At 39.1% G+C, this 25,209-nt stretch overlaps 1 protein-coding gene across 2 annotated transcripts in view; it reads right to left on the minus strand.

Moving 5' to 3' along the window:
- Positions 1-1,440: 1,440 nt before the first annotated feature.
- LOC119725663 (ras-related protein Rab-44-like) overlaps positions 1,441-25,209 on the minus strand; it is a 39,180-nt gene continuing 15,411 nt past the window's right edge. Inside the window, exons 3-16 of one of the 2 annotated variants that reach the window (XM_038197157.1) lie at positions 11,817-11,954; positions 11,305-11,395; positions 10,999-11,085; positions 10,551-10,613; positions 9,071-9,142; positions 8,619-8,734; positions 7,294-7,374; positions 6,965-7,082; positions 6,002-6,131; positions 5,602-5,683; positions 5,151-5,265; positions 4,437-4,538; positions 4,061-4,137; positions 1,441-2,849 (exon numbers count right to left, since the gene is read on the minus strand). In XM_038197157.1, the coding sequence (XP_038053085.1) occupies positions 2,744-2,849; positions 4,061-4,137; positions 4,437-4,538; positions 5,151-5,265; positions 5,602-5,683; positions 6,002-6,131; positions 6,965-7,082; positions 7,294-7,374; positions 8,619-8,734; positions 9,071-9,142; positions 10,551-10,613; positions 10,999-11,085; positions 11,305-11,395; positions 11,817-11,954 (1,378 nt within the window). In that variant the 3' untranslated portion in view covers positions 1,441-2,743. Of the gene's footprint in view, positions 2,850-4,060; positions 4,138-4,436; positions 4,539-5,150; positions 5,266-5,601; positions 5,684-6,001; positions 6,135-6,964; positions 7,083-7,293; positions 7,375-8,618; positions 8,735-9,070; positions 9,143-10,550; positions 10,614-10,998; positions 11,086-11,304; positions 11,396-11,816; positions 11,955-25,209 lie in introns of both variants that reach the window. The other variant, XM_038197156.1, reaches the window with a different exon arrangement.

Here is a 25,209-nt window from a genome sequence, read left to right on the forward strand (position 1 = left end):
CCATTTGTCGATTTGAAATGTAACATTTCGCTGTACACTTTTTGTGATTAAAAAGAAGACCAATTCTGAAAGCGGATTCTGTACTTGACAGCGGTTGTGTAACAAAAGTGCCAATTTTGTTTTGAAAAGACAGCACACCAATAAAAACAAAAAAATTGAAAACAGTTTTCTCAAAATGTCTGTGCCTGCTGGCTTCAGTATTCTTTGAAATATTGCTGTGCTGGTTTGGAGCTTGAATTAAGTTTGAGGAACTTAAATTTGAACAGGCGGTATTTCAAAGAAATCTCTCCTTTTTTTTGTTGCCCATAAATCATAATAGCGCCCTCTGTGATTTTAATGCAGAATAGGAACACGTCATTGCCCTCTGTGACCCAGTAACTTTGGGTACTGCACTTTAGAGCGCTCTCTAGCGTCTGAGCTCCCAATCCATTTTTGATATCTTATCTCCAAAGAAAAAAAAACGACTTTGCAAGTGATAGATTATAAAATTAATTTTGATGCATAAAATTAAGTAGCGTTTTGGATGTTCGGTGGAATATGCCCTGCCCCTTTTAAACATCACACCCACCAAAAAAAAAGAAAAAAAGATCAGTTTAAATAAAATCGCAATGGACTTTTACAAGGATTTTCATAAGGTGGACGGATGTCCTTTATTAACACAATATACCGCATGCTGTTAATTACGAATATCTATATTTATTTACAACAAAGATACATTTCGATTTCAATAAAGAGAGCTTTTCTCAAAATATGTAGCCTTAAGCAATTTTATCATACATATTGTACACTTGGTCAATGATCAGTTTTACTTAACTTAAGTGACTTGTTTCAGTTTGTGCACTTGTTCAGATGAAAAGTATGCCTTCGGATTCCAACGTAAAATCAAACTTCATTTCATTTTTTTTTTCCAACTAAAGCCAAAAGGCACCGCAAAAAGCATAGTGAAGGTTCAATAATTATGCAAAATGATACTTCGTCCCCTGTAAATTAGGCTGTAATCATGCAATTTCTCGGAAATTGCAGAAAATCTAAAATAAAATTAAACAAAAACAAGCTAAAAATACAATGTTCGACTGCAAGAGACGGGTTGTAATTTGAACCACGGACCCCAAATTGCTCATTTAATGGCGGATTTCTGACGTTCTCGTATTACGGAATCCGGCCTAGGTGGATTTTCCTCAAATTTGTAAAATGAAGAAAGCGGATCAGAAATCTTTTTTTTTTTTAAACTGGAAAGCCTACTTGCTTCATCAATCAGAAGATTATTTGGCTAAAACTAAAATAATTTAATAAGCTTAGGATATGAGTTATGCATGATGGGGGAATGTCATATAATTAACAAAACAGCTGTTGAAGCTTTGCATGGCGGATGAGATAAAGTCCTCAAGACGGACAGAGCACACTGTCCGAAACGTCGAGTTTTACACTCAACCAACCGGTTCTTTTCAGAACCACACTTCTTCCAAGAATAGATTACTTCCCACATGGTGTTACCCGCAATCTTTCTACCGTAAACTTAACAGCTGTATAGATGGGTTTTTTTATGGAAGAAAAAAGCCAAACGAGAACCTATGCAATATAGCGCCACCTGGCGGAAATCGAACAAGGGTGACTAGAGTTGGAGATGGTACCACTGCGCCACTGTCTACAAAAAAAGTTTCTCGAAACCTATTATGACTCAAACATCTTGCCATGGCAGTGTTTTTTTTAATGGGATCAAGAAAAAAACTCGTCAGAACACTTTCGCTTTTAAACCTATAAAACACATTAAATGTTTCTTCATTTCAAGTACCTTGGGACCCTTTTACACCGTCTTCAAGACGGATATTGTTTTTTTACGAAACACGAGATTAAACTATGTTTAGTACAATATTGTATAATTACACTTTAAACTGCTATATTTACATGTCCAATATGAATCATCTTCTGTACATTTTATACAACGATTAAGGCATCCTTTCTGTCCTGTGGTATATAAGCCACATCAAATCTCGCAAAGTCTCGAATTTTCACGGCGTATCCCACGCTGTACACTTAAATTAATAATCACCATTGTGCTTCTTCACGTCTATAAATCTGCGAGAAAAATACAAACTTTGGTTTGGTCCATTTTGACATTACCATATCCTGCCTACGAATTCACATCGTTCAGAATCGGGTGACAGCAGACATAATGTCTATAGGTTATTGGCCCTGTTTTATTGTATAGACTTCACTTTTACTTCTCATGTGAACGTCTTGACATGTAATGTATACCGTAAACGTTTGACGGGAAAATCAGGTATAATGTATCGTTACTATGTTTGTTATACTTATTGTTTTCCCAGCAAATATGATCCGGACTGAAAAGCTTATGTTAAAACGCCCGATGTGCTAGTTATAATTCTTCCTAAACCTTTATTGACAAACAAACTTAGTACGATCTTGTGACGTAATACAGAATACTTAATGAGGAAAATAACACTTTAATTATTATAAAGTGGCATGCTTTACCGAATCCTAATCGAATAAAAACAATTTATATTTTGAAATTGGAAAAAAAATTTGTTTTAAGTTCCCCGAAAACACGGAAAATAAGGAACCACCGTTTTATGTTATGAAGATCCAATTCAACGTGTATAAAGCTAGCTAATCAGAATGACCTGCTGAAAAGTCTTGAGAAAATGCGGTTGTCAGGCACGTGGCTCAGAGCGCACTGTTCATCATTGGGCAAGAGTTTGCGGGAGTTGGATGACGTCATCACTCAGATGGTGCAGCACTTTTTCTTGGCTGGAGCGAAGACTATTTCCTCGTTGAGTTCCACCGTGTACACTCTGCTTACTGTGTCATCTTCACGTTTCTGAAGCTCTCTAAAAAAAAAAATAGATCAATAATTTTTGATATTTAAAGGAATATATGATTATTACCTCCATAACAAATTTATGTTTTCATAGTCGTTGGTTGGTTGGTTGGTTTGTCTGTTAACAATATAACTGATAACAAGGTGTTGTGAAGCATTTATAGAATTTCCCAAACTCAACTGATAGCTCTGCGAGCCTACTTATAATCTTGTGGTGGATTATGGACGGATTTGCGTGAAATTGTTTTTAGAGGTTGTCCTTGGTACAAGTACATATCGATGAGATTTTGGAAGTGATACGGATCTTGGTCTGTATCCAGGATTTTTTTAAAGGATTTTTTTCACCATTTATACGAGTATTTCTTTTGGGTGTACCAACAATATGACGGGGAATTGTTTAGCCTTAGCGCAGGTTTGCGCTTTCCGAGTGCTTTTTAGTTTCTTTTAAAATCCAGTTTGACAAACCGATTTTTTTGCCCAGATTAATCTGACTGGTTTAGCCTATCTGATTGAAGTTAAAGACAATATCAGAGAAATGATTCCTGGACTTGAAAAATCAAACCAAAACAAGTTTTATCAGCAAATTGCTTTGCACTGGCTTCGGAATCGAATAAAACAGCGTTGCAGAAGCTTCGAAATGATGCCTTTATGTACCAAAACAGGGTGCAAGCTTACGCTACGCTATATAAGACACGATAATATGACACACAACCTTAACTTTGAATTGAAAACTAAGATAAAAATGTCCGCAGGGGGTATTAAGATGTTTTCAAACCATTTGTGAAACGGCGAATAGAGCGCTGTAATTCTCAAGTTACATGTCGACTTACTGATTTTGGCACGAACAGCGAGAAGTCAATAATATGAGGGGGCGTATGGGGACGTGTAGGTTGCTCAGGGAATATATTTTTGCCACTGTGTAATCGGGTAGATTTGGAAAACTGAAGGCTGTTTCAACAGCTGTTTGCTTGGCGAAAATAAAGCAATGCCTTTGGGGACGTGTAGCTGTGAAGGTAAAGGCGAAGGTGGTCAATAATGTCATCTACCGTGTTGGAACATTCAACAAAGATATTGTGTCTCGTCTCGCACTTAAAACTGTTTTTAATGGGGAGGGGGCATGGATTCCCGAGGGACTATAGACTCTCTGTTGTGAGGAGAATGGTGAGAGGTTGTTTGAAAAAAAGTATGATAAAATAATGCTAATTATCATTCTATTCTAACCTTGCCAACTTCCCGAGTGCCTCGAAAATGTTGAAGCCGGTTTTCGCACTTGCTTCGATGAACAAGGCACCGTTCTCCTGCATTATGACAAATACAAAATGTGTCATCATGTTGATTTAATGATAGGCATTTTTGAAAGAATTAAGTGACGCAATAACGACGCCATTTCTGGGTACCAACAGTAGAAATGTCAGGTTTATTGAAACAATTTAGTAATATTTTCTCCATCAAAACTTTTCGGATTTGAAAATAATTTTTGAAATCCAGTAAACCTGACCCGAAAAATGAGTCAGAAACGTATCGTCACTGCGCCCTCATCGCTCAGAAATATGACCTATTTCTGGAGAAGATCGAACCCATGCATTACTGGACATACCTGAGCACACATGTGCGCCAATTCCTTGGGCACCTCTCGGTCATAGTCCGCCAGATCCTCCTTGTGTCCTACTAGCATGATGGTAGCTGTGTCATCAACCTCCTGTGAGTCCACACACAAAAATATATCAGGTGGTTGACTATATTAAACTTCAGGCTTTTTTTTTTAGACATCCAGATGCCATAGTTGACATAACATCCAAGCATAAAGGTAATGTATTTGGTACCGTTTAAGCGCTCTGCAACCAGACTTGTTTCCACATGGAAAGCTACTATGCCAGCCACTTTCGAGCTCAAATCAGCCAGCCAATAAGCAATCCAGCAAGCCAGCAGGCCAGTCAACCACTATACTGGAATAAACCAGTCAGCGAGCAAGCCACTAGTTGACAAAACCAGCCAGCTAGCAAGCATGCATGACATCTATCCGAACCAACAAGCCACCAACTGGCCATCCCTCACACCAGCAAGCCAGCTATAGCCACAAAGCCAGCTAGCAAGCTGCAGCTATAATTGCCCAGCCATCCAACCCATCAGATAACCAGCCAGCCAGCCAGCCACCCAACGGATAAACCAGCCAGCCATATATACCAACAAAGCAGCCAGCAAAAAGCCAATATACCAGCCAGCCAGCCGATCTGCCAGTCAAAACAATAGCCAGCAAACCAGCCATCCAACCATCCAGCCTGCCAGCTAGACCAATGAAGATGAAACTCACCCTTATGCTAGCAATCCAACTCTTGACACTCAGAAAGGATTTCTCGCAGGAGAGATCGTACAAGAGTAGGACGCCATCTGCCTTCCTGAAATACGCATGGGGGATACTTCGGAATCTGTAGCGAGCCAAGAAGGAAGATCGAAAAATAGATTGTTATTCTTGCAAGTTCTTGAATAATTTCTTTAAAGCATACTGCTTAGTTATGCAAGTGATCATTCATTGCGAATTTTATTTTTTTCTAAGTTTCGCACATTACTCGTGAAATATTGATATTTATCCCAATCAAGGAGGTGCCAATTGTATTTTACGATCTATCTGACAAATCACTCTCCTTAGTTTTGGTATAAGTGAGCGAAAAGACTTAGAGGTCTTCATTAACACTGAAGAAACACCAAGTTGGCATTTTATCAGCATACGCCAAAAAAATTCCCCATGCTTTTCTGCTACGTACCTCTCTTGTCCTGCCGTGTCCCAAATTTGTAGCGACACCACCGAGTTGTCCATCACCAGCGACTTCATGTGAAAGCCAATCTCTGCTTAACACAGCGAGACAGAAAGATAGTAAATGATTGCCGGATTATACGTTCAATGTGATAATTTCGAACAAGCAAACAAACTCCCTCGTTTTGGCAGAGTACCCGTACCCAAAATATAGAAGAACACAAAGTAAAGACCACTAGTTTATCGTGACACCAAAGTGGTCGATTTTGAATCATGGTAAGCTGCCACAGGTGTACGCCAAAAGTGCCACTGAAATTTTTACAGGCTATTAAACTTGTCTTGTTTCTCACACGAAATCGATTAATTGTTGCGGTAAGTCTTGTAACAAAATTTGAACCAATCTAACTCACCAATGGTAACCTGTGGGTTGTCCGAGAAGGTATTATGGCAGAATCTCTGGAGGAAGCTTGTCTTGCCGACGCCCGAGTCTCCGCACATGACGACCTTGAAGCATCGGTCTGGGGTGCGTAGTTGCAGAAACTGCTGACCCAGGGAACAACACCAACAAAAGTCAGTCAGAATTACTCAAGAGCTGGTACTAGGAAACCCGAAGATGAGATTTCCCATATCGCATACCTTGAAACTTGGTATCAATTTGAAAAGGTTGATACCAATTTGTATGAGAACACTGGAATGGATGTTATAAAGGAAAACCTGAAGAGGTAGCCCAGTTGATACATTTCAATTTCTTTCAAATAGACTTTTAAAGAAGTGCTGGACTATATTTTAACAAAATTCAACAAAACGACAGCAAAACACCCAAACAAACTGAGAGTCAGTGTGACTCTAAAGTCTAATTTGTTTTGAATATAGATCAGGGCAGGTGACGTTATCCGATATAAAACTTCTATTTATTTGCCCACTAGTTTTCATCGGTTGCTATGTGCTACCATTCAGCACTCCAGACTCTAATACCATTGAGTTTCCAGAACATGGGTCTGGGAGCTAGATAGGCCAATGTGAAGTATTCCCGGATGTCCGCGCCGACATTGTATGCGGTATCTCTATGGCAACGCGGTTAGGGAAGTTACACTGTTTTTGGCTTTGAAGACGACCAGGTCAACCTCGCTAGGCTTGTGTAAAAAGGCAATATTGATGCTAATTGATATCTACAACTTGATTTTGGTTTAAAATCGAATTACAAGAAAGGTAAAATAGAACCACGTGACCAAGTTTAAAGCCAGACAGTAAAATGATCTTTGTATAATATCTTGAACAATGCAAACCATTCGAGTAAACACAATGCAGATCAAAAAAATGCAAACATAAAAAGAAGCAAAAGAAATTGCGTTTCTTACATCTGGTTCGGTTACCTGCATTTGTTGGTCGCATTCGCAGTCGCTGTAACTGCTGACACGACTCATCTGCATGACTCCCACCCTCCTTGGCCGGACCTCGTAGTTATCTTCTACCAGGTTCTCGTACTTTTCCCTAAAAGAATACAGGAATTTGAAAGGTTAACGGCTGAATGCGAGACTAGCTTTGAAAAAAAATGTGCCGTAAGCTTTTTTTTTCTGAAAAAAAAATATAAAAAATTGTGAAAAAGGAACAACATGTAAAGGAAACTACACTTTACAATGAAGTATTTGCCTCAACAACTCAAAACGATTATATTCAATAAAAGGGACAATATTAGGCCTACCTGAGTTTTTCTAGTTGAAGTTCGAGGCTCTGTCGGTCATGTGACTTCCTCTCTTGTTCTCGTAAAACCTCCGCGTACTCTCTGACGAGATCGTGGCAAATCATCGTGGAAAATAAAAGCACAGTGCATGAATTTGTCCCATAAATTTTTTTACAGACTTTTCCAGACCGCCCAAAAAAAAGGCCTGTAACTTCTTTTGTAAAAACAAAAAGGTGTCTATGTTCAGTCGATAATAAGTCGATCTCGGAAAGTGAAAACAAAACAGATTTGGAAATGAATTGCAAATTGAAAATAACATTACTTTTTTGCGAAAGCAAACTAAAAAAAAGGTGAGAGGTGGCGGTCAAAATTGGAAAGTCTTCGTCAACTGGTACATGCATAATTAGACATAATTTGAAGCTTTAGAAATCGTCAGAATCTTTTTAAGGTAACACATAATTATGCAGAATATGCACACACCGTGTTAGACCATTAGGAAAAATATGGTTGCTCAACGGCTTATCGCAAATGAATGCCATTCGTTTTTATTTTACGCTTTTAATTGCTGTAATTTTGAGAGTTGATTGTTGTCGATGAATAGAAAAAGTAAATAAGCAATAAATTTTACTTGACCGCACCAATCATTTCAAACAGAAACTTGAAAGTGTGTAGAAAAGTCTACTTATGATAAACTACATTTTTCTTAATGGTCGCACCAAAAATCATGATCATAAAATAACTGCAAAGGAAGAAAGACAGAATTCTAGCAAAGTGATGAAGGGGAAGGGAGTTGGGATGTGAGACGGGATGGATAAAGGGAAGGTTTTAGTGCCAAGTGAAGGGAAGGGAAAAGGGTGCACTTTCCAAAGGCCAAAAAGAATACAAATAAAATGGTATTCAGTATTTTTAAAAATAACTGCAAAATAACGAAAGATGCCACCATTTTTTTTTTTAATTTTCCAAGAAAAAAACTGTCGGGAAAATAGGGAGCAAGGAATAGCATTTTTTGCTTGAACGTCGTAGTTCTATACATAAAAATGGCACAAGCAGAACAAATTATAAGCATTTACGATTATAAGAAAACAATAGTTTTCTGGGTTTTTTTATTATTCGTAAAAAAAAAGAGCAAAGCTTTTTAAAGATAAAATAGAATTCGCTTACGAAATGAGACAGCAAAATTTGTTAACTCGTAAACAAAAAGAGCAACTCTTAAAAAGAGCAACTCTTAAAAAGAGCAACTCTTTTAAAGAAAATAAAATTTGCTTTGCGCATCTGTGATTTTTTTTTTAATTGGCCGATGGAAAGAGAAGAAAACAGTCGTCGGGGATAACTACCTTCCGACATACCTCTCGATGAATTCCCGTTCTCGCTCCGTCTCGTCTTGTAGTTGAAGACACAGCTGCTGGGTTTCATTTAACCCCGCCAGGGACTGGTCAAGGCGCATGCGCAGCTGCGTGTTTTCCTACAAGACAAGAAAAAGGCCGAATAAATAAACGAACTAAATAAAGTGAAACAGGTTTTAAAATGTAGTCATGCGATTTTCATCCTACAAAAAAAGCCCCACAAAAAAACACGACTGAAAATTCGTTGTTACCTCTGCTAATTGATTTGAGTTTCACAAACTTGTTTTATTTTTTACTAAAAATCAGCTTTCTGTCGATGTGATAACATGATAATTTTCAAACCGAGATCTCTTTGTCACTACATTATCCCGAAAAACTAAGTATCGTTTAGGTGGATTTTTTTGGCTACATCCGCTATTTTTTTCCCAGCTTCCTCTATCGGATACTAATCTCACCTTGACAAGGTCATCGTTCTCAGCGACGATGTTGGCTTCGTGTCGACTCAGCTCCATCACCATGGTTTCAAGCTGAAGAAAGAAGCAAATGAAAAACCCTCTTTGATACAAAGTTTACAATAAAGAAAATAGCTCCTGAAATTAACATTTCTGTAAACCGTGGGTTCTAAAAACGAGGGCGAAGCGTAGGATTAACATCCTGTATAGTTTAACACAAGTCAACCGTATAAAAGTTGCCTCACAAAAGTTCCTTTCCTCGAGAATTGACGGCCACTGTGTTTTTAAAGGGGCAATTTAAAATACGCGGGATGCATCCGTTTTCTGAAAAGATGCAAACCACATTGAGTTAAAGCATCAGCAGTGAAGCCCCAACAGCCTTCCTAACAAAAGTACATCTGCAATTTGATTAAATCGCTGTAGACCTATCCTAAAGGTCCTCCGCCTATGGCGTTCTAAGTAACCAATATTGGTTACACTTCAGTCATGTCTTTACATTGCGAGGTAACATAATTCTAGAGGTATTGCTTCCACAGCATGTTTTCCACCTCTAAATTTCCAACTTACAGAAACCCAGAGGGACAGATAAGACGGTCCGGTGATTTATCTGCCGGTACAAAGTGGTTTCCCAGTAAACTGAGTAATCGGTATATTTCTTTGGTTACCCTTTTAGATTTTTCTTCTCCGGGGAAAACATACATCGAGACTTGATGATGACATATGGAAACTTTTACCTTGTCGTAAGTTTTAGATTTTTTAAAAATGAAATCCACGCGAACGTAGGTTGGAAGTTTTAACAGGAAGGGCGTGGAAAAGTTCATTGACATCTCACAGATCGTGTAAAATCTTCCGACCGTTTCATGAAACAAATTGGCAATATCAATATTTTGATTGTATTATTAATGGTCACAATACAGCCGTTGGCACCCAAGAGACTAAAGTAATGTTAAATGACAGCGCTGCATGGACACGAAGTTCAGATTTAGAGGATCCATATTTTACTGGTCCTAGCCTCCGGATCGATGAAAACCGGAAAGTCCATACGTTTTTGGAAACTCAAGAAATTCCATTTTATCCAGAAGCGCTGTTAGTCTTATCTTCATCATGAAAAATACTGTTACATTGAAATAAGGGGAAGAAAATAGAAGTGGTGAAATGACTTGTGTCCGATTATGTTTCTCAAACTGAGGAAAACTTAGAATATCCCCAACTTGAGAAACCTCGCGAGCGCAACCGATCCAAATTGGTATTTTTTTGTTTCTTTTTTATTTATTCGTCGTTATTTGATCGAAAGCATTATGCGGTTTGAATTTCCCTTTTTAATTTGATAGGCACAAAATGGCATTTTACGAATTAGGCATTGTACGGTGGCCCTGATGAGACATGCTACTTGACTCGGTGATTCATGACGAGTTCGCAATTGCTTTAAATAAAATGTTAGTGTAACAAATTAATGATATCCAATTGTTTAAGACGGATCTACCTGTTGGTTTTGCAGAGCTTTTTCCTTTTCTTTTCTGTCCAACTCCTGTAACGATTGTTCAAGCTGCGAAATATGAAAACATACGATTAAAGTGTCGGCGTGTGTTAACAATCAAATCAGTCAAGATATCCCAAAATGAAGTAAACCAAAATAGATTTGAAACCACTGGTATACTTGGCGACCAACCCACGAATTACTTGAAAAGATTACTTGAAAAAAACAACAACATTATTTGAATAATGGTGTTTGCTGCCACCGTGCGGCCGCATTAGCCTCAACAACATTTTGAATTAGAATATAGGCCATGTAGAATCAGATGATGCGTCACACATTTTGGACACAAAATGGCTTTACACAACTCATATTTTTTTGAGGATGAAACCATTTTGTCTCCAGATTATAAGACCTGGTTTATGTGCTTAGGTTTTGTTCTGAACGTAGCGAATACCTCTTTCTTCTTCTGGAGGATGTCTTTCATTTCATGGTCCTTTTCTTCCAGCCATCTGTCCATCTCTGCCTGGAGCTCTTCTTGGTACTAAAAGAAAAAAGGAAAAAAAGGCAAAAAAATCTAAATATAACACATTTAAAAAAAAGTATATTCTGTTATCTCTACCCAAGAATGTCAAAGGTATAAGACAGTTGCCTAACTAGATACCTAATTGCCATTTTGATTAGGCATATACGCAGTTCAATCAATGCTAAGTCGTCACTTTGGGCGTTCAAATGTCTAGAAGACTATAGTTAAGTTTCTTACCTTGACTTTAAGCGCCTCTCTCTCCTGCTGTAAGATTTGTTCCATTTCTTCGTATAATCGACGCATCTCGTCCGTGTGGATGCCATTCTTACTGCACACAGACAGAGAAAGATGAAAAATGAAAGGACGTTATCGAATGTTTCTTGGAACACTTTTGTGCCAGTTACAAAATGGTTGGTTGCAAACTAATCGTGAGTTTACCATTCGAAAAGATAATGGGTTTATTCACGAGTCTGCCATATTGGATTGACAGTGAGGTAAAATCTTCATTATTGGAACTTGTGTAGAAAGCAATGACGTTACAAATTAATACCAGCCTGCTTTGATGAATAATTCAAAATGTGTGATTAAACATACTCTAATGTTTTAAGCCACATTTAAAAAAAATGAAAGCGAGGCCATAGTGACTAAATAGTCTGGCACCATACCATTCAACAGTTTACAATTACAAAATTCAGGGAACACGACAACAATGGCCAACTTGTGCAGAAGGCCGATTACATAATACGTACGTTTTTACGAGGGTGTCGCATTTGTCGTGCACTATCTGTATCTCCGACACAGCCTTGCAGAGGAAATTCTGAAACACCAAAAGCAGTTCCGGCTCGTCGTTCCTCAACTTCTGCCAGAGCACGTAGAGTTCATCTTGACTGCAGAAGAAAAAAAAACAACGACAGAAAAATAAACCCGCAAGCATTAAAACTTTTGATTTTAAAATGGCAAACAGCGTAGTTTATGGAGTCGAAAACAGGTGTGGAATTACATATGCCCAACCATTATGCACTAAACGTACATTTCCTGTGTCATTCAATCTCATTTCGTTCCTCGGAAATTAAAAAAAAATTCATGTCTACTACTTGAGATCTTCATGTTGTGTACATTTCAACATACAACTGCTTGTTATGATAGAAAAAATGCCAATAGGTAATTACGCAGTAATGTTATTACGCTTTTCAAATCAACGAGTTATCTAATCAAGATGACAAGTTTAATCCTTTCAACAAATTGGACATCCTGAAAATCTTGTTTGTTTTCTGTCCCTCGAAGGCATACAATACATCAGGAGAAAGGGAACATTTTACGTGAACCACGCTTCTTACAGATAATTAGTTGTACTCCAAAATTGTGAAAACACTTTCCCTGTTACGAATTATCGTCGTGTCACAGTGGCCAATGCTCTGTTGAAAAACAACAATCTTGATGATTGAAAAATACGATAGTTTACTGGTCTCCTTCAAAACAAATTGATCGCATTAGGGGTCCGTGTGCTCGGTCTCCAATGGACGCAGTAATAACGTTAGGCGCGAATCAAAACCTCCATCTTGTTTTGCCGCGGGGAAAGTTTGATAATTGCTATCGTGAGCTTGGGATTAGGCCACTGCGTGTCATGACTGCACACACGAATGACTGAAGTGACCAAGATACATAATAATGTTGGAATACTGCAGGCTTATATCAATCACACGATCTACCGAGTGAAGTTGGCATTTAGAAGAATAGATATTATTCTGGGTACACAATGACAAGTGTGGACTTGTGTGTGTTATGCGATAACCTGTGTAAACTCAACGTTTCGAACAGTATGTTCCGTTCGTCTTCATACGACGATCAATTCGAAAGGTTGAATGTATACGGTTTCGTCTCAGAACTGCACATAACTCACAACAACATTGATCATTTATTGCCATCGGTAATCCTTTTTATCTAAAGTTAATATTTAACTTATATCTGTCGAAATATCCTGCATGGGAAGGTTTACAAACCTGACACGGAAAACAATCGTTTTTCGTGATCCATTCGCATTCTAAAACAACATTTTTTTTGATGAAGTGTCTTTGAGTTCCTTGAAGATTTCAGTGTTTGAAGCTGAAGTCCTTAAGCTATATCAAAATTAATAAAGCTATATCAAAATTAATAAAGCGCTGTGGTTTACGTAAACATCCCTTCCACAAACAGCCGTCGGGTATGATAACAAACCCCCGTCGAGTGCTTGACCGTTTCTGACGCGTTCCCATGGGGACCGACACTGTCTTCAGTCGGAGTACCTCTCTCAAATTGAAAACAAAAGTAGGAGCAGATTTTTGCGATGGATGTTCATAAGTCTCAAGGGGCGTCAATACCATAATTTGCACTCGCAGATTAGGTTGTTTATGCAGAATGATTGACAGGGGATTCCTGGAGAACGAGGTTGAAGTACGCTCTCATCACAGCGGTGAATTGGAACGTGCACCAATTCTCCGAGCAGTACCGTACTTCTTTAAGAAAGTTCGGAAACAGTGTGTTTTAATTTAAAGTACGCTAGAACACAGACTCCCGTTGGAGAACTACAGTTGACTGCGATCAAATTTGTACACGTCATTCGGACATGAAGTGCATTTTTACACAGGATTTTGAAAACTGTTGCATTTATTAAATGAATATAGACGAGATGATAGCCTCGTTTGAAGACGCATTCTAGAGATACAGTATAATTGAGAAGATGACCATTTGGTGCGCAATTATTTTACATGTGATGGTTGTGTCTTGTGATGGGTATTTTAATGGTTCAGTTCACACACGAGTCTGCACTTAGTTGAATTGAAACGCTGACCTGCAGATTCGCGTATTTCTGAACATTTTCTACCTGTAGGCCATCTACTTTAATCTTTCGTCTGATCCGGCAGGCTTCCATGCCCTAATTGACGCTAATCTTAAGATGTTGCTAAATATGGGCATCTTAAAGTGCAGTGAGCTCCTTCATAACGTACAGATAATGCGATGTCTAGACAGATATGCCTCAGGGTTTGAGTGACTTCATCATTCCATTTCACGACAAAATATCGACGAGGAATCAAAAAAGGGAAAATCGATGCATAATTATGCAAAGTATTCAAAGGACGATAAGCCTTTAGGAGTAAATTGTGTATGATCAATTAAAAATGGTGTACGTTTGCCCTTACTACTACAGACAGAACAAACCTTCCACGTTTCTATGCCAACGATTTCCTCCAAATACGTTATTTTCTCCCCAATAACAACTTCACGATGCATCTATTATTCATATCAAATCGTCACTGAATTGAAAATTGCCGATAAAATTAACAAACATTCAATTTCATGATAACGCGCTAAATGTCTGACCAATTATGCAACAAAATTAATGCAGTCGTCAATATTTTATTTTGTTCGGTGGAATCAATCAATTGGTTTAAATTATTCACCATTCATCTTGACGCCTTAGTTCCCGGATGTCGATTTTCAATGGCTCTCCCAGTCCTAACGCAAATGTCAATGGGAGTCCTTCAAATGTGTGTGAGTGGCTTGACATTTAATGAAGTGTGCCGTTTGAGATTGTGACCAAATAGACGATGGACCAGACGTGTATTTAATAGTCTGTCAGTCTACGTCAAAAGCAGCAGGGGCCCAATAAATTTACGGTGAAATTGTGGTGACCTTACTACAGCAATATTGTGTCAATTTACATTTCTAGCACCTCCCTGTCAATTTATCACAAAAAATTAACGTGGCTGTAGGCCATATACATGTACTGAAAAAGATTTCAATAACAACATAGCACATCAATACAAGAACTTCAATTCAATTCAATTTCAATTCAAACACATTTGTTTCCTCTTCATGACAGAAATGAAAAATAATATCAGTATTGAAGAAGATATAAAGGCCACTTGAGGTGGCAAAACCTTGAAAGCATAACTTGTATCAAGCATGCCATTACACAAAAAAACAGACGAATTATTACAGATAAACAACTATTATTTCTAAGCAGTAAAGAAAGTTATGAAAAATAATAATATTGGGCTACGAGTAGGATCGCCATACAAAGTCCAAGCCCAGAGACATATTAAATATAATAAAATCTATTACATGACATAAGGTACAATTTAAGTTTGCGTTTAAAAATAGTTTATGACCTTGAACATCTAAGAGAGAATGGTAGATTATTCCATAATCTAGATCCGGAGTATTTAATGTTGTATTGAAAGGCAGATGTTCTATATTGCGGTATGTGGAAATGTAAGTTAGTAGACACACGAGTGTTGCAGCTATGTAAATTACAGTTGAGTACAAACATGTTTGAATAGGAAATGGGCAGTAAATTGTTTTTATACTTGCCGTAAATTGACAGAAACAGTCTTGTATGTTTGATCATGGTTTGATAGCCCGAATAATTTAAAGTTAAACGGCGACCAACATTTTGGCAAGTCAGCGCGGCACCGCATTCTAATCAACTCTTGACTCCAAAAGGGCGTGGATCACTTGCAACAAGGGTTGTTGCAACGAACATGACGATAGTTATTTCCATGCGTCTCGTAAGCTTATCTATTCTTGAATACGAACATTTCCTCCAGGCAACTCAAATGTGCCCTCATACAGCCATTACCGTCTCGAGAAGGCAGGCTTGGTATACAACAAGCAACCGTTTGTGAAAATGTCAACACCTTTGCCAGCCTTTTTTTCTTATGAACGCTAGAAGTATCGCTTGACGAACTCAATCGGACGCAGAACATGAAAAGGTTCATATGTATACGAGGGTAGAATGTCCGGAGAATGCTTCCACTTCAGTAAGATGTGGCGTGCTTGCCAGCCCGCCGGGCCCGGGGCTCTCTTGGTGGAGAGGCAATGATTGCGGTGGGCTCGATGTTTCTTTAGTGGCTGACTTGAGAATGAGAGGGGGGGATGCGAATCTGACAATCCGAAATCGACGCGTTGAAGGGCATCGCAAACTTATAGTTGAAAATGATATATAAGCAGTGGTTGTTCAATATAGACCTAACTAAGTTTGACTAGCACTGTTGTGAATTTTACAGAAATGCTTTAAGAAATACAAAAAACAGATGTACAGAAAGTTATGTTATAAAAACGTTGGTTACTCTTTCCTGATCTGGAATACTTAGATATTTTCCCCTTCTTTAAACTGTCCTCCATTTCCAAGACGTTTCCTACACAATGTACTTGTCTTGGGGAAAAACGATCGCAGTGAAGTACAGATGACACTGTTTGACACATTCATTGAGGGACGATAACAAGAGACGACGGCACATGCAGTTGATTATCTCTTGGCGGAAAAGACACATTTGCCACGACAGCCCTCGAAGGAAATCGACAAAGTGGAAATAGCTTCACGCCGCTAATGCTCATTACGTTTTCTTGTCGAATACAAGGTCAAAAAGTACTCAGATTTTCTTCAGCAGGCACTTAAGGCAGAGAGGCAAGAAGTGAGAAGATTTTGAAGGATGACTTTGCCAACAAAGGAAAATTTGTTGTGCGGGAAGCCGTTAGGAATCAAGGATTATACATGTGATTGAGGAGAAGGGAAGAGTTGTAGTGATGGAAATCCATCGATTGAAATGGAGGCGATTGGAAGCAAGAAGTGAGAAATCAAAGAGAACAAAGAACGAGACGTTCTGAAATGTGTAGGAAATTATAGGAATGCTCGGAAAGATCCTTCTGTGGATAAAAACATGGCGGAATGCGTAAATGTTAATTTTGCCAGCTTTAAATTTTCTGTTAAAGTTTGATAATAAATTCAGCTTTTTCTGTAGCATCGATCTAGAAGAGTGCAAGAGGTAAACTGGATATTTATTTTCTTATCTTATCTTCTGTAAAATCGCCTAACAGCAAAATTAGGCAGAATAATATTGGTCGGAATGAACCCATATGATCAGAACGGATTCAGAAATTCACGAAAAAGGTAGGCTGTTAAAACACCAATTCCTCCCTTGCTCTATGTTCGCACCCAAACAGACCTTTTCTGTGAACCCTTTTATCCGTAGGGTATGGATACAAAACACTGTCACCAATCTTCTGTAATGGCTCCAGTACCCCGTATAGTCGAGTGATTGCCACAAAAAAAATCCCTGTAGCCAATACCACAAAAAGAAATCTGAAGGGAAAATGCCTCAAACAAATCAACTTCCTGAAATCTGTTCAGAAACGGTTGAAACAAAATGTTCACATTTATAAAATATCGTCGGTGGTAATATTTCTGCCGATGGCAATTTTTTTTTTGCCATCCCCAGCAATTTTTTTTTTTTTTTTGCTCATAGAGGATTTTTTTACATGTGCCTGCGGCGGCAGCTGGGAAAATTGCAGTTTTGACGACATGATACGCTGTTTGATATTTTTTTTTTGATGTAGGAATGGGTTCAGGTGATGGAGACTGTCTCAAGGGCCCGATCACATTAGACGGAGAAGATGAAGAAAACAAAACACGAGCAATTTCACGGAGACGCACGGGCATAGTTTACGTAAGGTCACTCATGCAGCGTGCATTTCGGTGATGGGACTACTGGGGAAAATCAGCTTTGCAGCCGGTAGGGTTAACGCCACGGGAAGGGGTTGAGAAATGATCGAGTCCCTGGATTGCAGAACGTGTTTCAACATAATTTAAGGTTAACAACATGGGTACAGAGAGTTGAGAGACATCAAAGGATTACATTCATATACCCTTGAGGTTTGTTACATTAGGCGCCAGTAGGTCTCAAGACTTATCTGATTTTCTTTGAGATGCAAGGGTGGTTTACAGCAAAGGGTACTTTTAGATAATTTTATAAGATTACAATTATGTGAATTGTATTCCTTATGCAATTAAAGAAATTGCACCCCAATGCACTCCTAGTTACCACAGAAAACCATACTGTAATAATGGTATATCATTACACTTTAAAAACATCCGGGTCAGATAGACCCAAAACCCCGTAAGACACTTTTCCGGGTCATTGTTGACCCGAAAAAGTGTCATTAATGACCCGGAAAAGTGTCATTATTTACCCGGAAAAGCGTCATTATTGACCCGGAAACTTTCATTGTTGACCCGGAAAAATGTCATTATTGACCTGGAAAAGTGTGCTTATTGACCCGGAAAAGTGACATTGTTGACCCGGAAAACTGTCATTATTGACCCGGAAAAGTGCCATTCTTGACCCGGAAAAGTGTCGTTATTCACCCGGAAGAATGTCATCATTGACCCGGAAGTGTCATTGTTGACCCGGAAAGGGTTGAGCCAAACAGAACCCGGATTCTAGGTCAATCTCAACAAAGTGCGTGAACCAGCGATGTGCAAGTATTATTGACACGTGTTTTTTTGGTGCCACAGCGCCCTCCCTTGGTCACGCACGGAGTCAATACCATTACTCCGTTTCAATTGGTCGATAGTTAACCATTACCAAAGAAAACCGCTTCCAGTTAAATTCCTTTTGAATTAAATTAGGTAAGGCCAGTGCCTCTAGCGACATTGCATTGTGCCTCCCTAAGCTACGTCACTGCTCTAATTTTATCAACACATTGACCCCTTCTAGCACACTGCACTATTGGGATTTTTCCCCACAAGCTGAAGCCGTCCCCGCACTCCGACAGAGTGAGTGATGCAGACGAGTTATAAACAGATAGACAACCCGGGTCAATAATCCCTCAATAAGGTGTAAACAGCAACACCATAGCGGTGACTTCACCGGACAAGTCAGTAAGCCTGCCGTGTGCCGCCAGCCCCAAGTCGCTTCCCGCCGGAGAAAGAAATCGAGTTAACCCGGGTATAGAAGAGGGTGAAACAAGTGCACCAAAACACCCCGCAAATCCCTTGTCCAAAAATTATACCCCCTTAGTCAACTATTCAAACATGTTCGAGGCCCCCTGCGGGGTTTTGGGAGGCGCGTGTGCACGCGTGACGCGCAAAGCGGCCGCGCGCGGTCGACCAGAAGGATGCGAGAGGGAGATTAAAATCCTGTTAGCGACTGAGTAGGAAGGCTAAAACTTCTTCCATCCCCCCCCCCCCATCTTTTGGAGTTGAAAGGAAGTTTTCAACTCTTGGCCCCGGGGATAGAAGGAGCATTCTCGTCCCTGCAATGAGATTACTTCATGTTGGCTGGCGACAGCGACATATGTCGGCGTGTGCTGCAACAAAAAAGCCCGGTTCTTTCGCATTTTGTAATGAAATATTTTTCAAATTCAATCAAGATTTAATTTATCACTTACTACTTAGTTTTCGGATGGTGAGTGCAAAGTGCCACTGTACCCCAACGGGTGAAAGAAATTATCACTTAAAAATATTAGATTTGCATGGTAATAGCTCGGGTAGGCCTATAGGTTGCTTGTGTGCACATGGGAAATTTAAGAAAGTTACTTCACATACACAACACAATAATTATTTTAAAGACCGCGGCAAAAAAGTGGCCTTGGGTGAAAACGAAATACCCAATACAAAGCCACACACCGATCCATATTAACTGGTTGTTTGACTGGTCCTCCTCTACACGTTGTGTATCAAGGTTATGGTATTACAACTGGGAACCAATATGACAGAATGGTGGCAGTGGTCTGGAGTTGATGTTCTGATGCTGTACACGTTTTGGCTATCGTTGATCCGTAACGCCGGTTCGAGCGTGACTATTTTTGTGCACGAAGTAGCGAATTGTTATCACTAGCTGACATGTAATTAACAATGCAATGTCTGGTTACAAGAAGTTCCGTACACTGCATTCAGATACGATGTTGAAATTCATCCCTTTAAAAGCAAAACAAATGATTAAATCATACAGATTCAGTATCTGGCGCAAAACACAAGTATCTTGGAAAGACCTGACGTTAATCGTTAGCAAGTTGTCATGATGTTCATTTTAGATACTAGTTGTATTCTTAGCAACATCCGATTTATAAGTGAAATTTGGAACGTGTTGAGGACACCCTTTTCCCCCATTTCGTCATACGCCTGTTTTCCAGTCGACTTCGGATGCATTTAAAGAGCAGGAACCAGTCCAGTACATATCGTGTTTCGTCTTTCAGTAGAAACGCTTGGGGCGATATGTCACCGGGGCAACACGTATTGCTTCTCTGCGATGATTGAGATGAAACGTGTGGGATATTACTGCTTGCTTCGCAACTTCAAATCGGCAGGAATAATATACAGTCAGTAACACTGGACATGGACGATCGCAACAGAACAGGATGTCAACTGTTGACTTAACAATAAATCGGGTCACACGACTTTCACTGACCTTTAATGCTACAAGGAAAAGCCACCTTACTTTGCAATTAAAATGGTACACGCAATTTCAATTGACCTTTATGCTACAAAAAGGGATCTCTCGTGTCAACTAGTTCAGTAAATTGGTATTAACGATCGAATGACACACTTGATAATGTATTAATCTTGTGGGCATGGTAATCTTGCAATGAAAACAGCACCTACATAATTTGTATCATAAGAACGTGAAACAGGTTATCAATTTTGAAAAGAATATAATGAACAATGTGCTTCACAATAATGTAGAGCCAAAATGAAGGTACATAATGGCACGATTGTGAAGCACAATGTAAGAAAACAGGCCTACACATTTCGTAAATTGCCTCAGTCAACACAATTTACTGACGTACGAAAGCAGCGCTATGTCAACATTAAGAAGCCTCATTGAACTAGAGAAAAAAAATCTATCATGTCAAGAAAAAATCGAAACAATTAAGAGGCGTCGCCTATGGAAAATGTCACGTTAACTCATTTTCAGTGGCCTATACAACTTCAACATTGGTCGGTGTGAGGTACGTGCATACGTGCTCCTGCCTAATGAACTTTACCCTTTCGAATACGGATATTAAGCTGTAGAAAGGCTGTCTTGATATTTTGAGCAAACCCAGGGAATGTGCGTGACATTTTCACAGTGGAAACGTCTTGTTACAGAGAGACAAAGAAGTTCAGCGATTCGCTCGTACCCCCGTCCTGCAAGCAGGACGCTGTGAAGGGCTGATCTCTTCGAGCTCTCATTGGATAGATTTTGCGCGACCAGTGACGTCACAAGAACGCGCTAGCTGCATGCGAACTTGCGAAGGTCATGATAAGTTACCCAGAATTCTATCTGTACTTCCTTCACAAGATTTTGTGAAGCGGCATCAGCCCTCCCGGCCCAGCCCCCCGGTGCAGGGCGGGGGTACCAGCGAAGTTCAGCGACCACAACAAAGTCCATTACGGTTCCTGAGACTTCCATACAGAAGCTAGCCGAGCACCAAAAACCTCAAAATGACATTAACACCCTAGAGTGCCAGCTACGCGAGCCGTGAGAAGGTGGGAAAAAGTGTAGGCCGACACTTTTCGGCGGGGAAGCCAACACGTTTCATCGCTCGAGTCAGCTGGTTTTTTACGCTCGGCCGAAGGTGACTGGGGGAACGAAATCATGATCATGTCTTCTGCATAGGTCTGTCAGGTTCGGGGAAAAACGGGAAAACGAACCGATCAAGCATGGGTGGCGAAAAGAACGGGAATGACATTTTAAATTGCATGCCGAAGCTAAACTGCCGCACCAGTTCCTTCCAGTTTCCGTTCAATAACACAAAGCTAACAGCCAGTTTTGCTAAACGAACGCGCGCGGTGCATGATGGGATAGCTGAATAACAAGCGGTAAGAACACAAGTGCCATCTTTTTATAACACATCGCATGCGTCTCTAATATAGCCACTGAGGTCCGTGGTTGAACTATTAATTTATAGAAGAAAAAAAACTATCAAATAAAACGAATACAATTTGGTTTTGTCAAACAAAAATACAATAAACGTACGTATGTTACTTCTTATACCGCCCTAAACCAACCCTATGCATTCATCAACGAGTAAATATAAAGTATAGAACAATGTAAATTGAAAAAAAAGTTTCATGTTATTATATCATTTAATAATGATATCGCACTTGAGTTATCAAATTGTTACTGGAAAAAAAAAGGTATTAAAGAAAACATAATGACCTCATATTCGCCCTATACGCTTTGAACTCTGTTAAGGCTCTGATATTTTTAAAAAGGGAACCACGTGGAAATAAGAAGCGACCCAAGAACAACAGAAATTCAACAGGAATTTTATTGATAACAAAGTGCTGCAGGGCAGACAGTTTTCATTTTTATATCATCCGCCAACTTTAATATTTCAGTGATCTTTCACCTTCCTTCATCTGATTCCCCGAAGTAATTCCTCAACAACTCCAGCCCATATTACAAGGGTATACACTGCGGAGTACTCTCCACTATTACACGCGCATTCGCATCCCCTTGACATTTTTGTTGATATAGGTTACCCCTGTAGCCATACAGCAATCCAATATTTCCACCAAAACTGATTTTTTTAACCCCGGGTGGCCGTGCAAAAATATCGCCATTCGGTTACCGTGAGGTGGGCCCGGAGACCCGTATTTATTAATGGAACGCCTATCCCAGACATGGAATAGCCGTAGGCGAAATCTACTATTTTTGTTGACACAGGCAAGGCTGAAAAGCGGGAAAATGAATTTGCCATGTTGACTTTTGTAGACTTTGCCTGCTGGTCACGTGCGTTGTATGGTTGCCAATGCTGACGGAACATCTTTTAGGCAGGTGCAGGGTTGTGAATATAACCTACTTCGGTTTTACCCTGCTCACAGTCATAAAACTTAAACGCCCCTTAAAATAAGTGAAATGCGTCATTATTATTGATTTCAGGGAACATTTACTTTCCATGGTCCTTCGGCGTCGCAGATAAACAAATAAGAGTCGTCAATTGCAACTGTATTTCTCAAAACGGAGTGACTATGGGGGTGAAGAAAAAGACAAGATTTGGTAATTTGGTGAATGCATATTGATTGTTAGGGTAGATCGATTGCAGTGTAGAACTGCCCCCAGTGTGTATCTTGATAACAACGAAGTGTATGTTGGAACGAGGCTCTAATATGAAAATTGTTGTTATGACGAATGTTTTTTTTTAATATTTATTTTAATTATAAGCAATTCATGAATCAACGTCATAATGCATGATTTAAGGATTACATTAGCACTCAAGTTACGGGGTTTTGCAATAAGAAACGAAAGGCAATAATGAAAGAGAAACCAAACAATGTGAACAATTTTTATCGTAAACAAAAACATCTAAACACTATTATAACAGCAAAGATGTGTTTTGTTCATCATACACATTGAACTCTGTTGCAATGTGACGATGACTTCTTCGCTGGATTTTGCTTCCTTAATATTATTATGATTGAAAGTAATATCACAATTTCTACTTCAATATCAAAATACAAAACGGAGATCAATTTCACAAGGCAAATATGCCTAAACGCCCTCGCAGTCGTCGAGTCCGACACTCGTGTAACACGACACTCCTTCTCGACAAATGCCGAAATGAAACCACTCCTATTAATAGCACGCTGTTCAAAGTCCGCCGGTAGCTCATAATTAGGCGAAAAAATGAGCCTCGAATCAATATCGAATGACGTCACTGTGGCGACGTCATGACGTCATAGGCACTGAGCCTTATATGGTTTAGAAAGCCAATAACATGCTATTATTCAATGTTATCTTCATTAAGTAAATGATTCCCACGTGTATTTAGAATGTGTTTACCGATGTTACAGACATCCTATTTTGGGATTTTCCTTTTAAGATCAAGGCCGCCAATGTCCATGTTTTTCTCGAGTGATGATCACATCTTGTAATAGATTCCGGCTTGGCTGATTTAATAAGGTAATGGTTTTTGTCGTGTGTCCAGACGTTGGTCTGTCTGCGGCTTATAAGTTGATCTACAAACGCAGTACCAATTGGACTCCTCGTGAAGTATACACAAGTTCTACCAAAACGGAATTTGAAGATTATAATATCGGATTAAAAGTTTAACATTGCACTAAGTCTGTTTTGGACACGATTTATGCGTTTTATCAAGTGTTTGTCTGTCTAATTTGCTTTCATTTGGGCCACATTTCTTGCCATTTGTACTTTGTTTTGAATTCCAGCAAATCAAAATCTTTTTTTTCTCTATATAAGGACACAAAACTCTTTGATCACTATTAACAGACATCACTTCGGAAAACATCTGAAACATTACAAGTAAAGTAAAGGGATGTTTTTGAAGACAGTGATGATGACTTAAAGTGCGGGAATTCAATTGGCGTCCCCTCAAATCTTTGGAGTGAGTTTGTTACACAGCGGTGACATTTAGATAAACAAAAAGGGTAAATTTAATATGATTACTGAACTGACGTACAACAGTATAATAACACACAAACAAATTATCAAATTACACAGATTTAAAAACCAATGTAACGTTACTGATTATGAATTAAAGCTATTATTGACGTAATGAGCCTTTTTTATTTTTATCAAAATCTTGTGACTATATCCGTTGAGCATCAGTGCACTGTAAAATGTCATTCACCTCGTATCAGCGTCTGGAGTTACTAATTGCAAATACATCACATCATTCACATGCATGCATGACTTACGGCAGAATCCCATAAATAATCAAGTCAAAAATGGAAGCCTAATTTACTGCAGACAAGGCACAGCATTGGCTTTGACAAAAAAATCGACTCCATCGTAACGAAATCAGTATCGATAATTGAATTTCGGCGCCCATGTATACGTATTTGATGAGTGATGTTCGAGAATCAGTATCGATAATTGGATTTGGGGTGCCAGTGTACAATGTATTCGATGACTGACAGATCAGACGAGGTGATATGAGCATTATGTCTGTCTTCGTTGGCGTCCAGGTTGTAATATTAGTTCATGAGCTTTTTAATCAGCAGAAATCTTGTAGGTGGACTCTATGCTTGACATGATACGCTTTGATCTGATTTTCGAGGGGGGGGGACACGATTTTATTGGTTATCACAAGAGTAATTGTTTCTATATTTTATTCTATAATTAATGGGTAACAGTGAGGCTAGGAACATAAGACTGCTTCCTTACAAGAAGTTTTTGTGGATTGCAGAATGTAAACAAGTGTCAGAAGAACAAGTCGCTTATGTATATCAAGGCTTCCGTAGTCTACACATCAGACATTTTTTTTAAAATTAATTACAAACGGACAGACTGTAAGTTTAGTGTAGTTTTGGGTTATAATAATCTAAATTGTCTTTTAAAACATCAGCGTTTCTTATAAGTGCAACAAGATTTGTAT

This window comes from Patiria miniata, unplaced genomic scaffold (assembly GCF_015706575.1).
Source record: "Patiria miniata isolate m_02_andy unplaced genomic scaffold, ASM1570657v1 HiC_scaffold_19, whole genome shotgun sequence".
Taxonomy (NCBI): Eukaryota; Metazoa; Echinodermata; class Asteroidea; order Valvatida; family Asterinidae; genus Patiria; species Patiria miniata.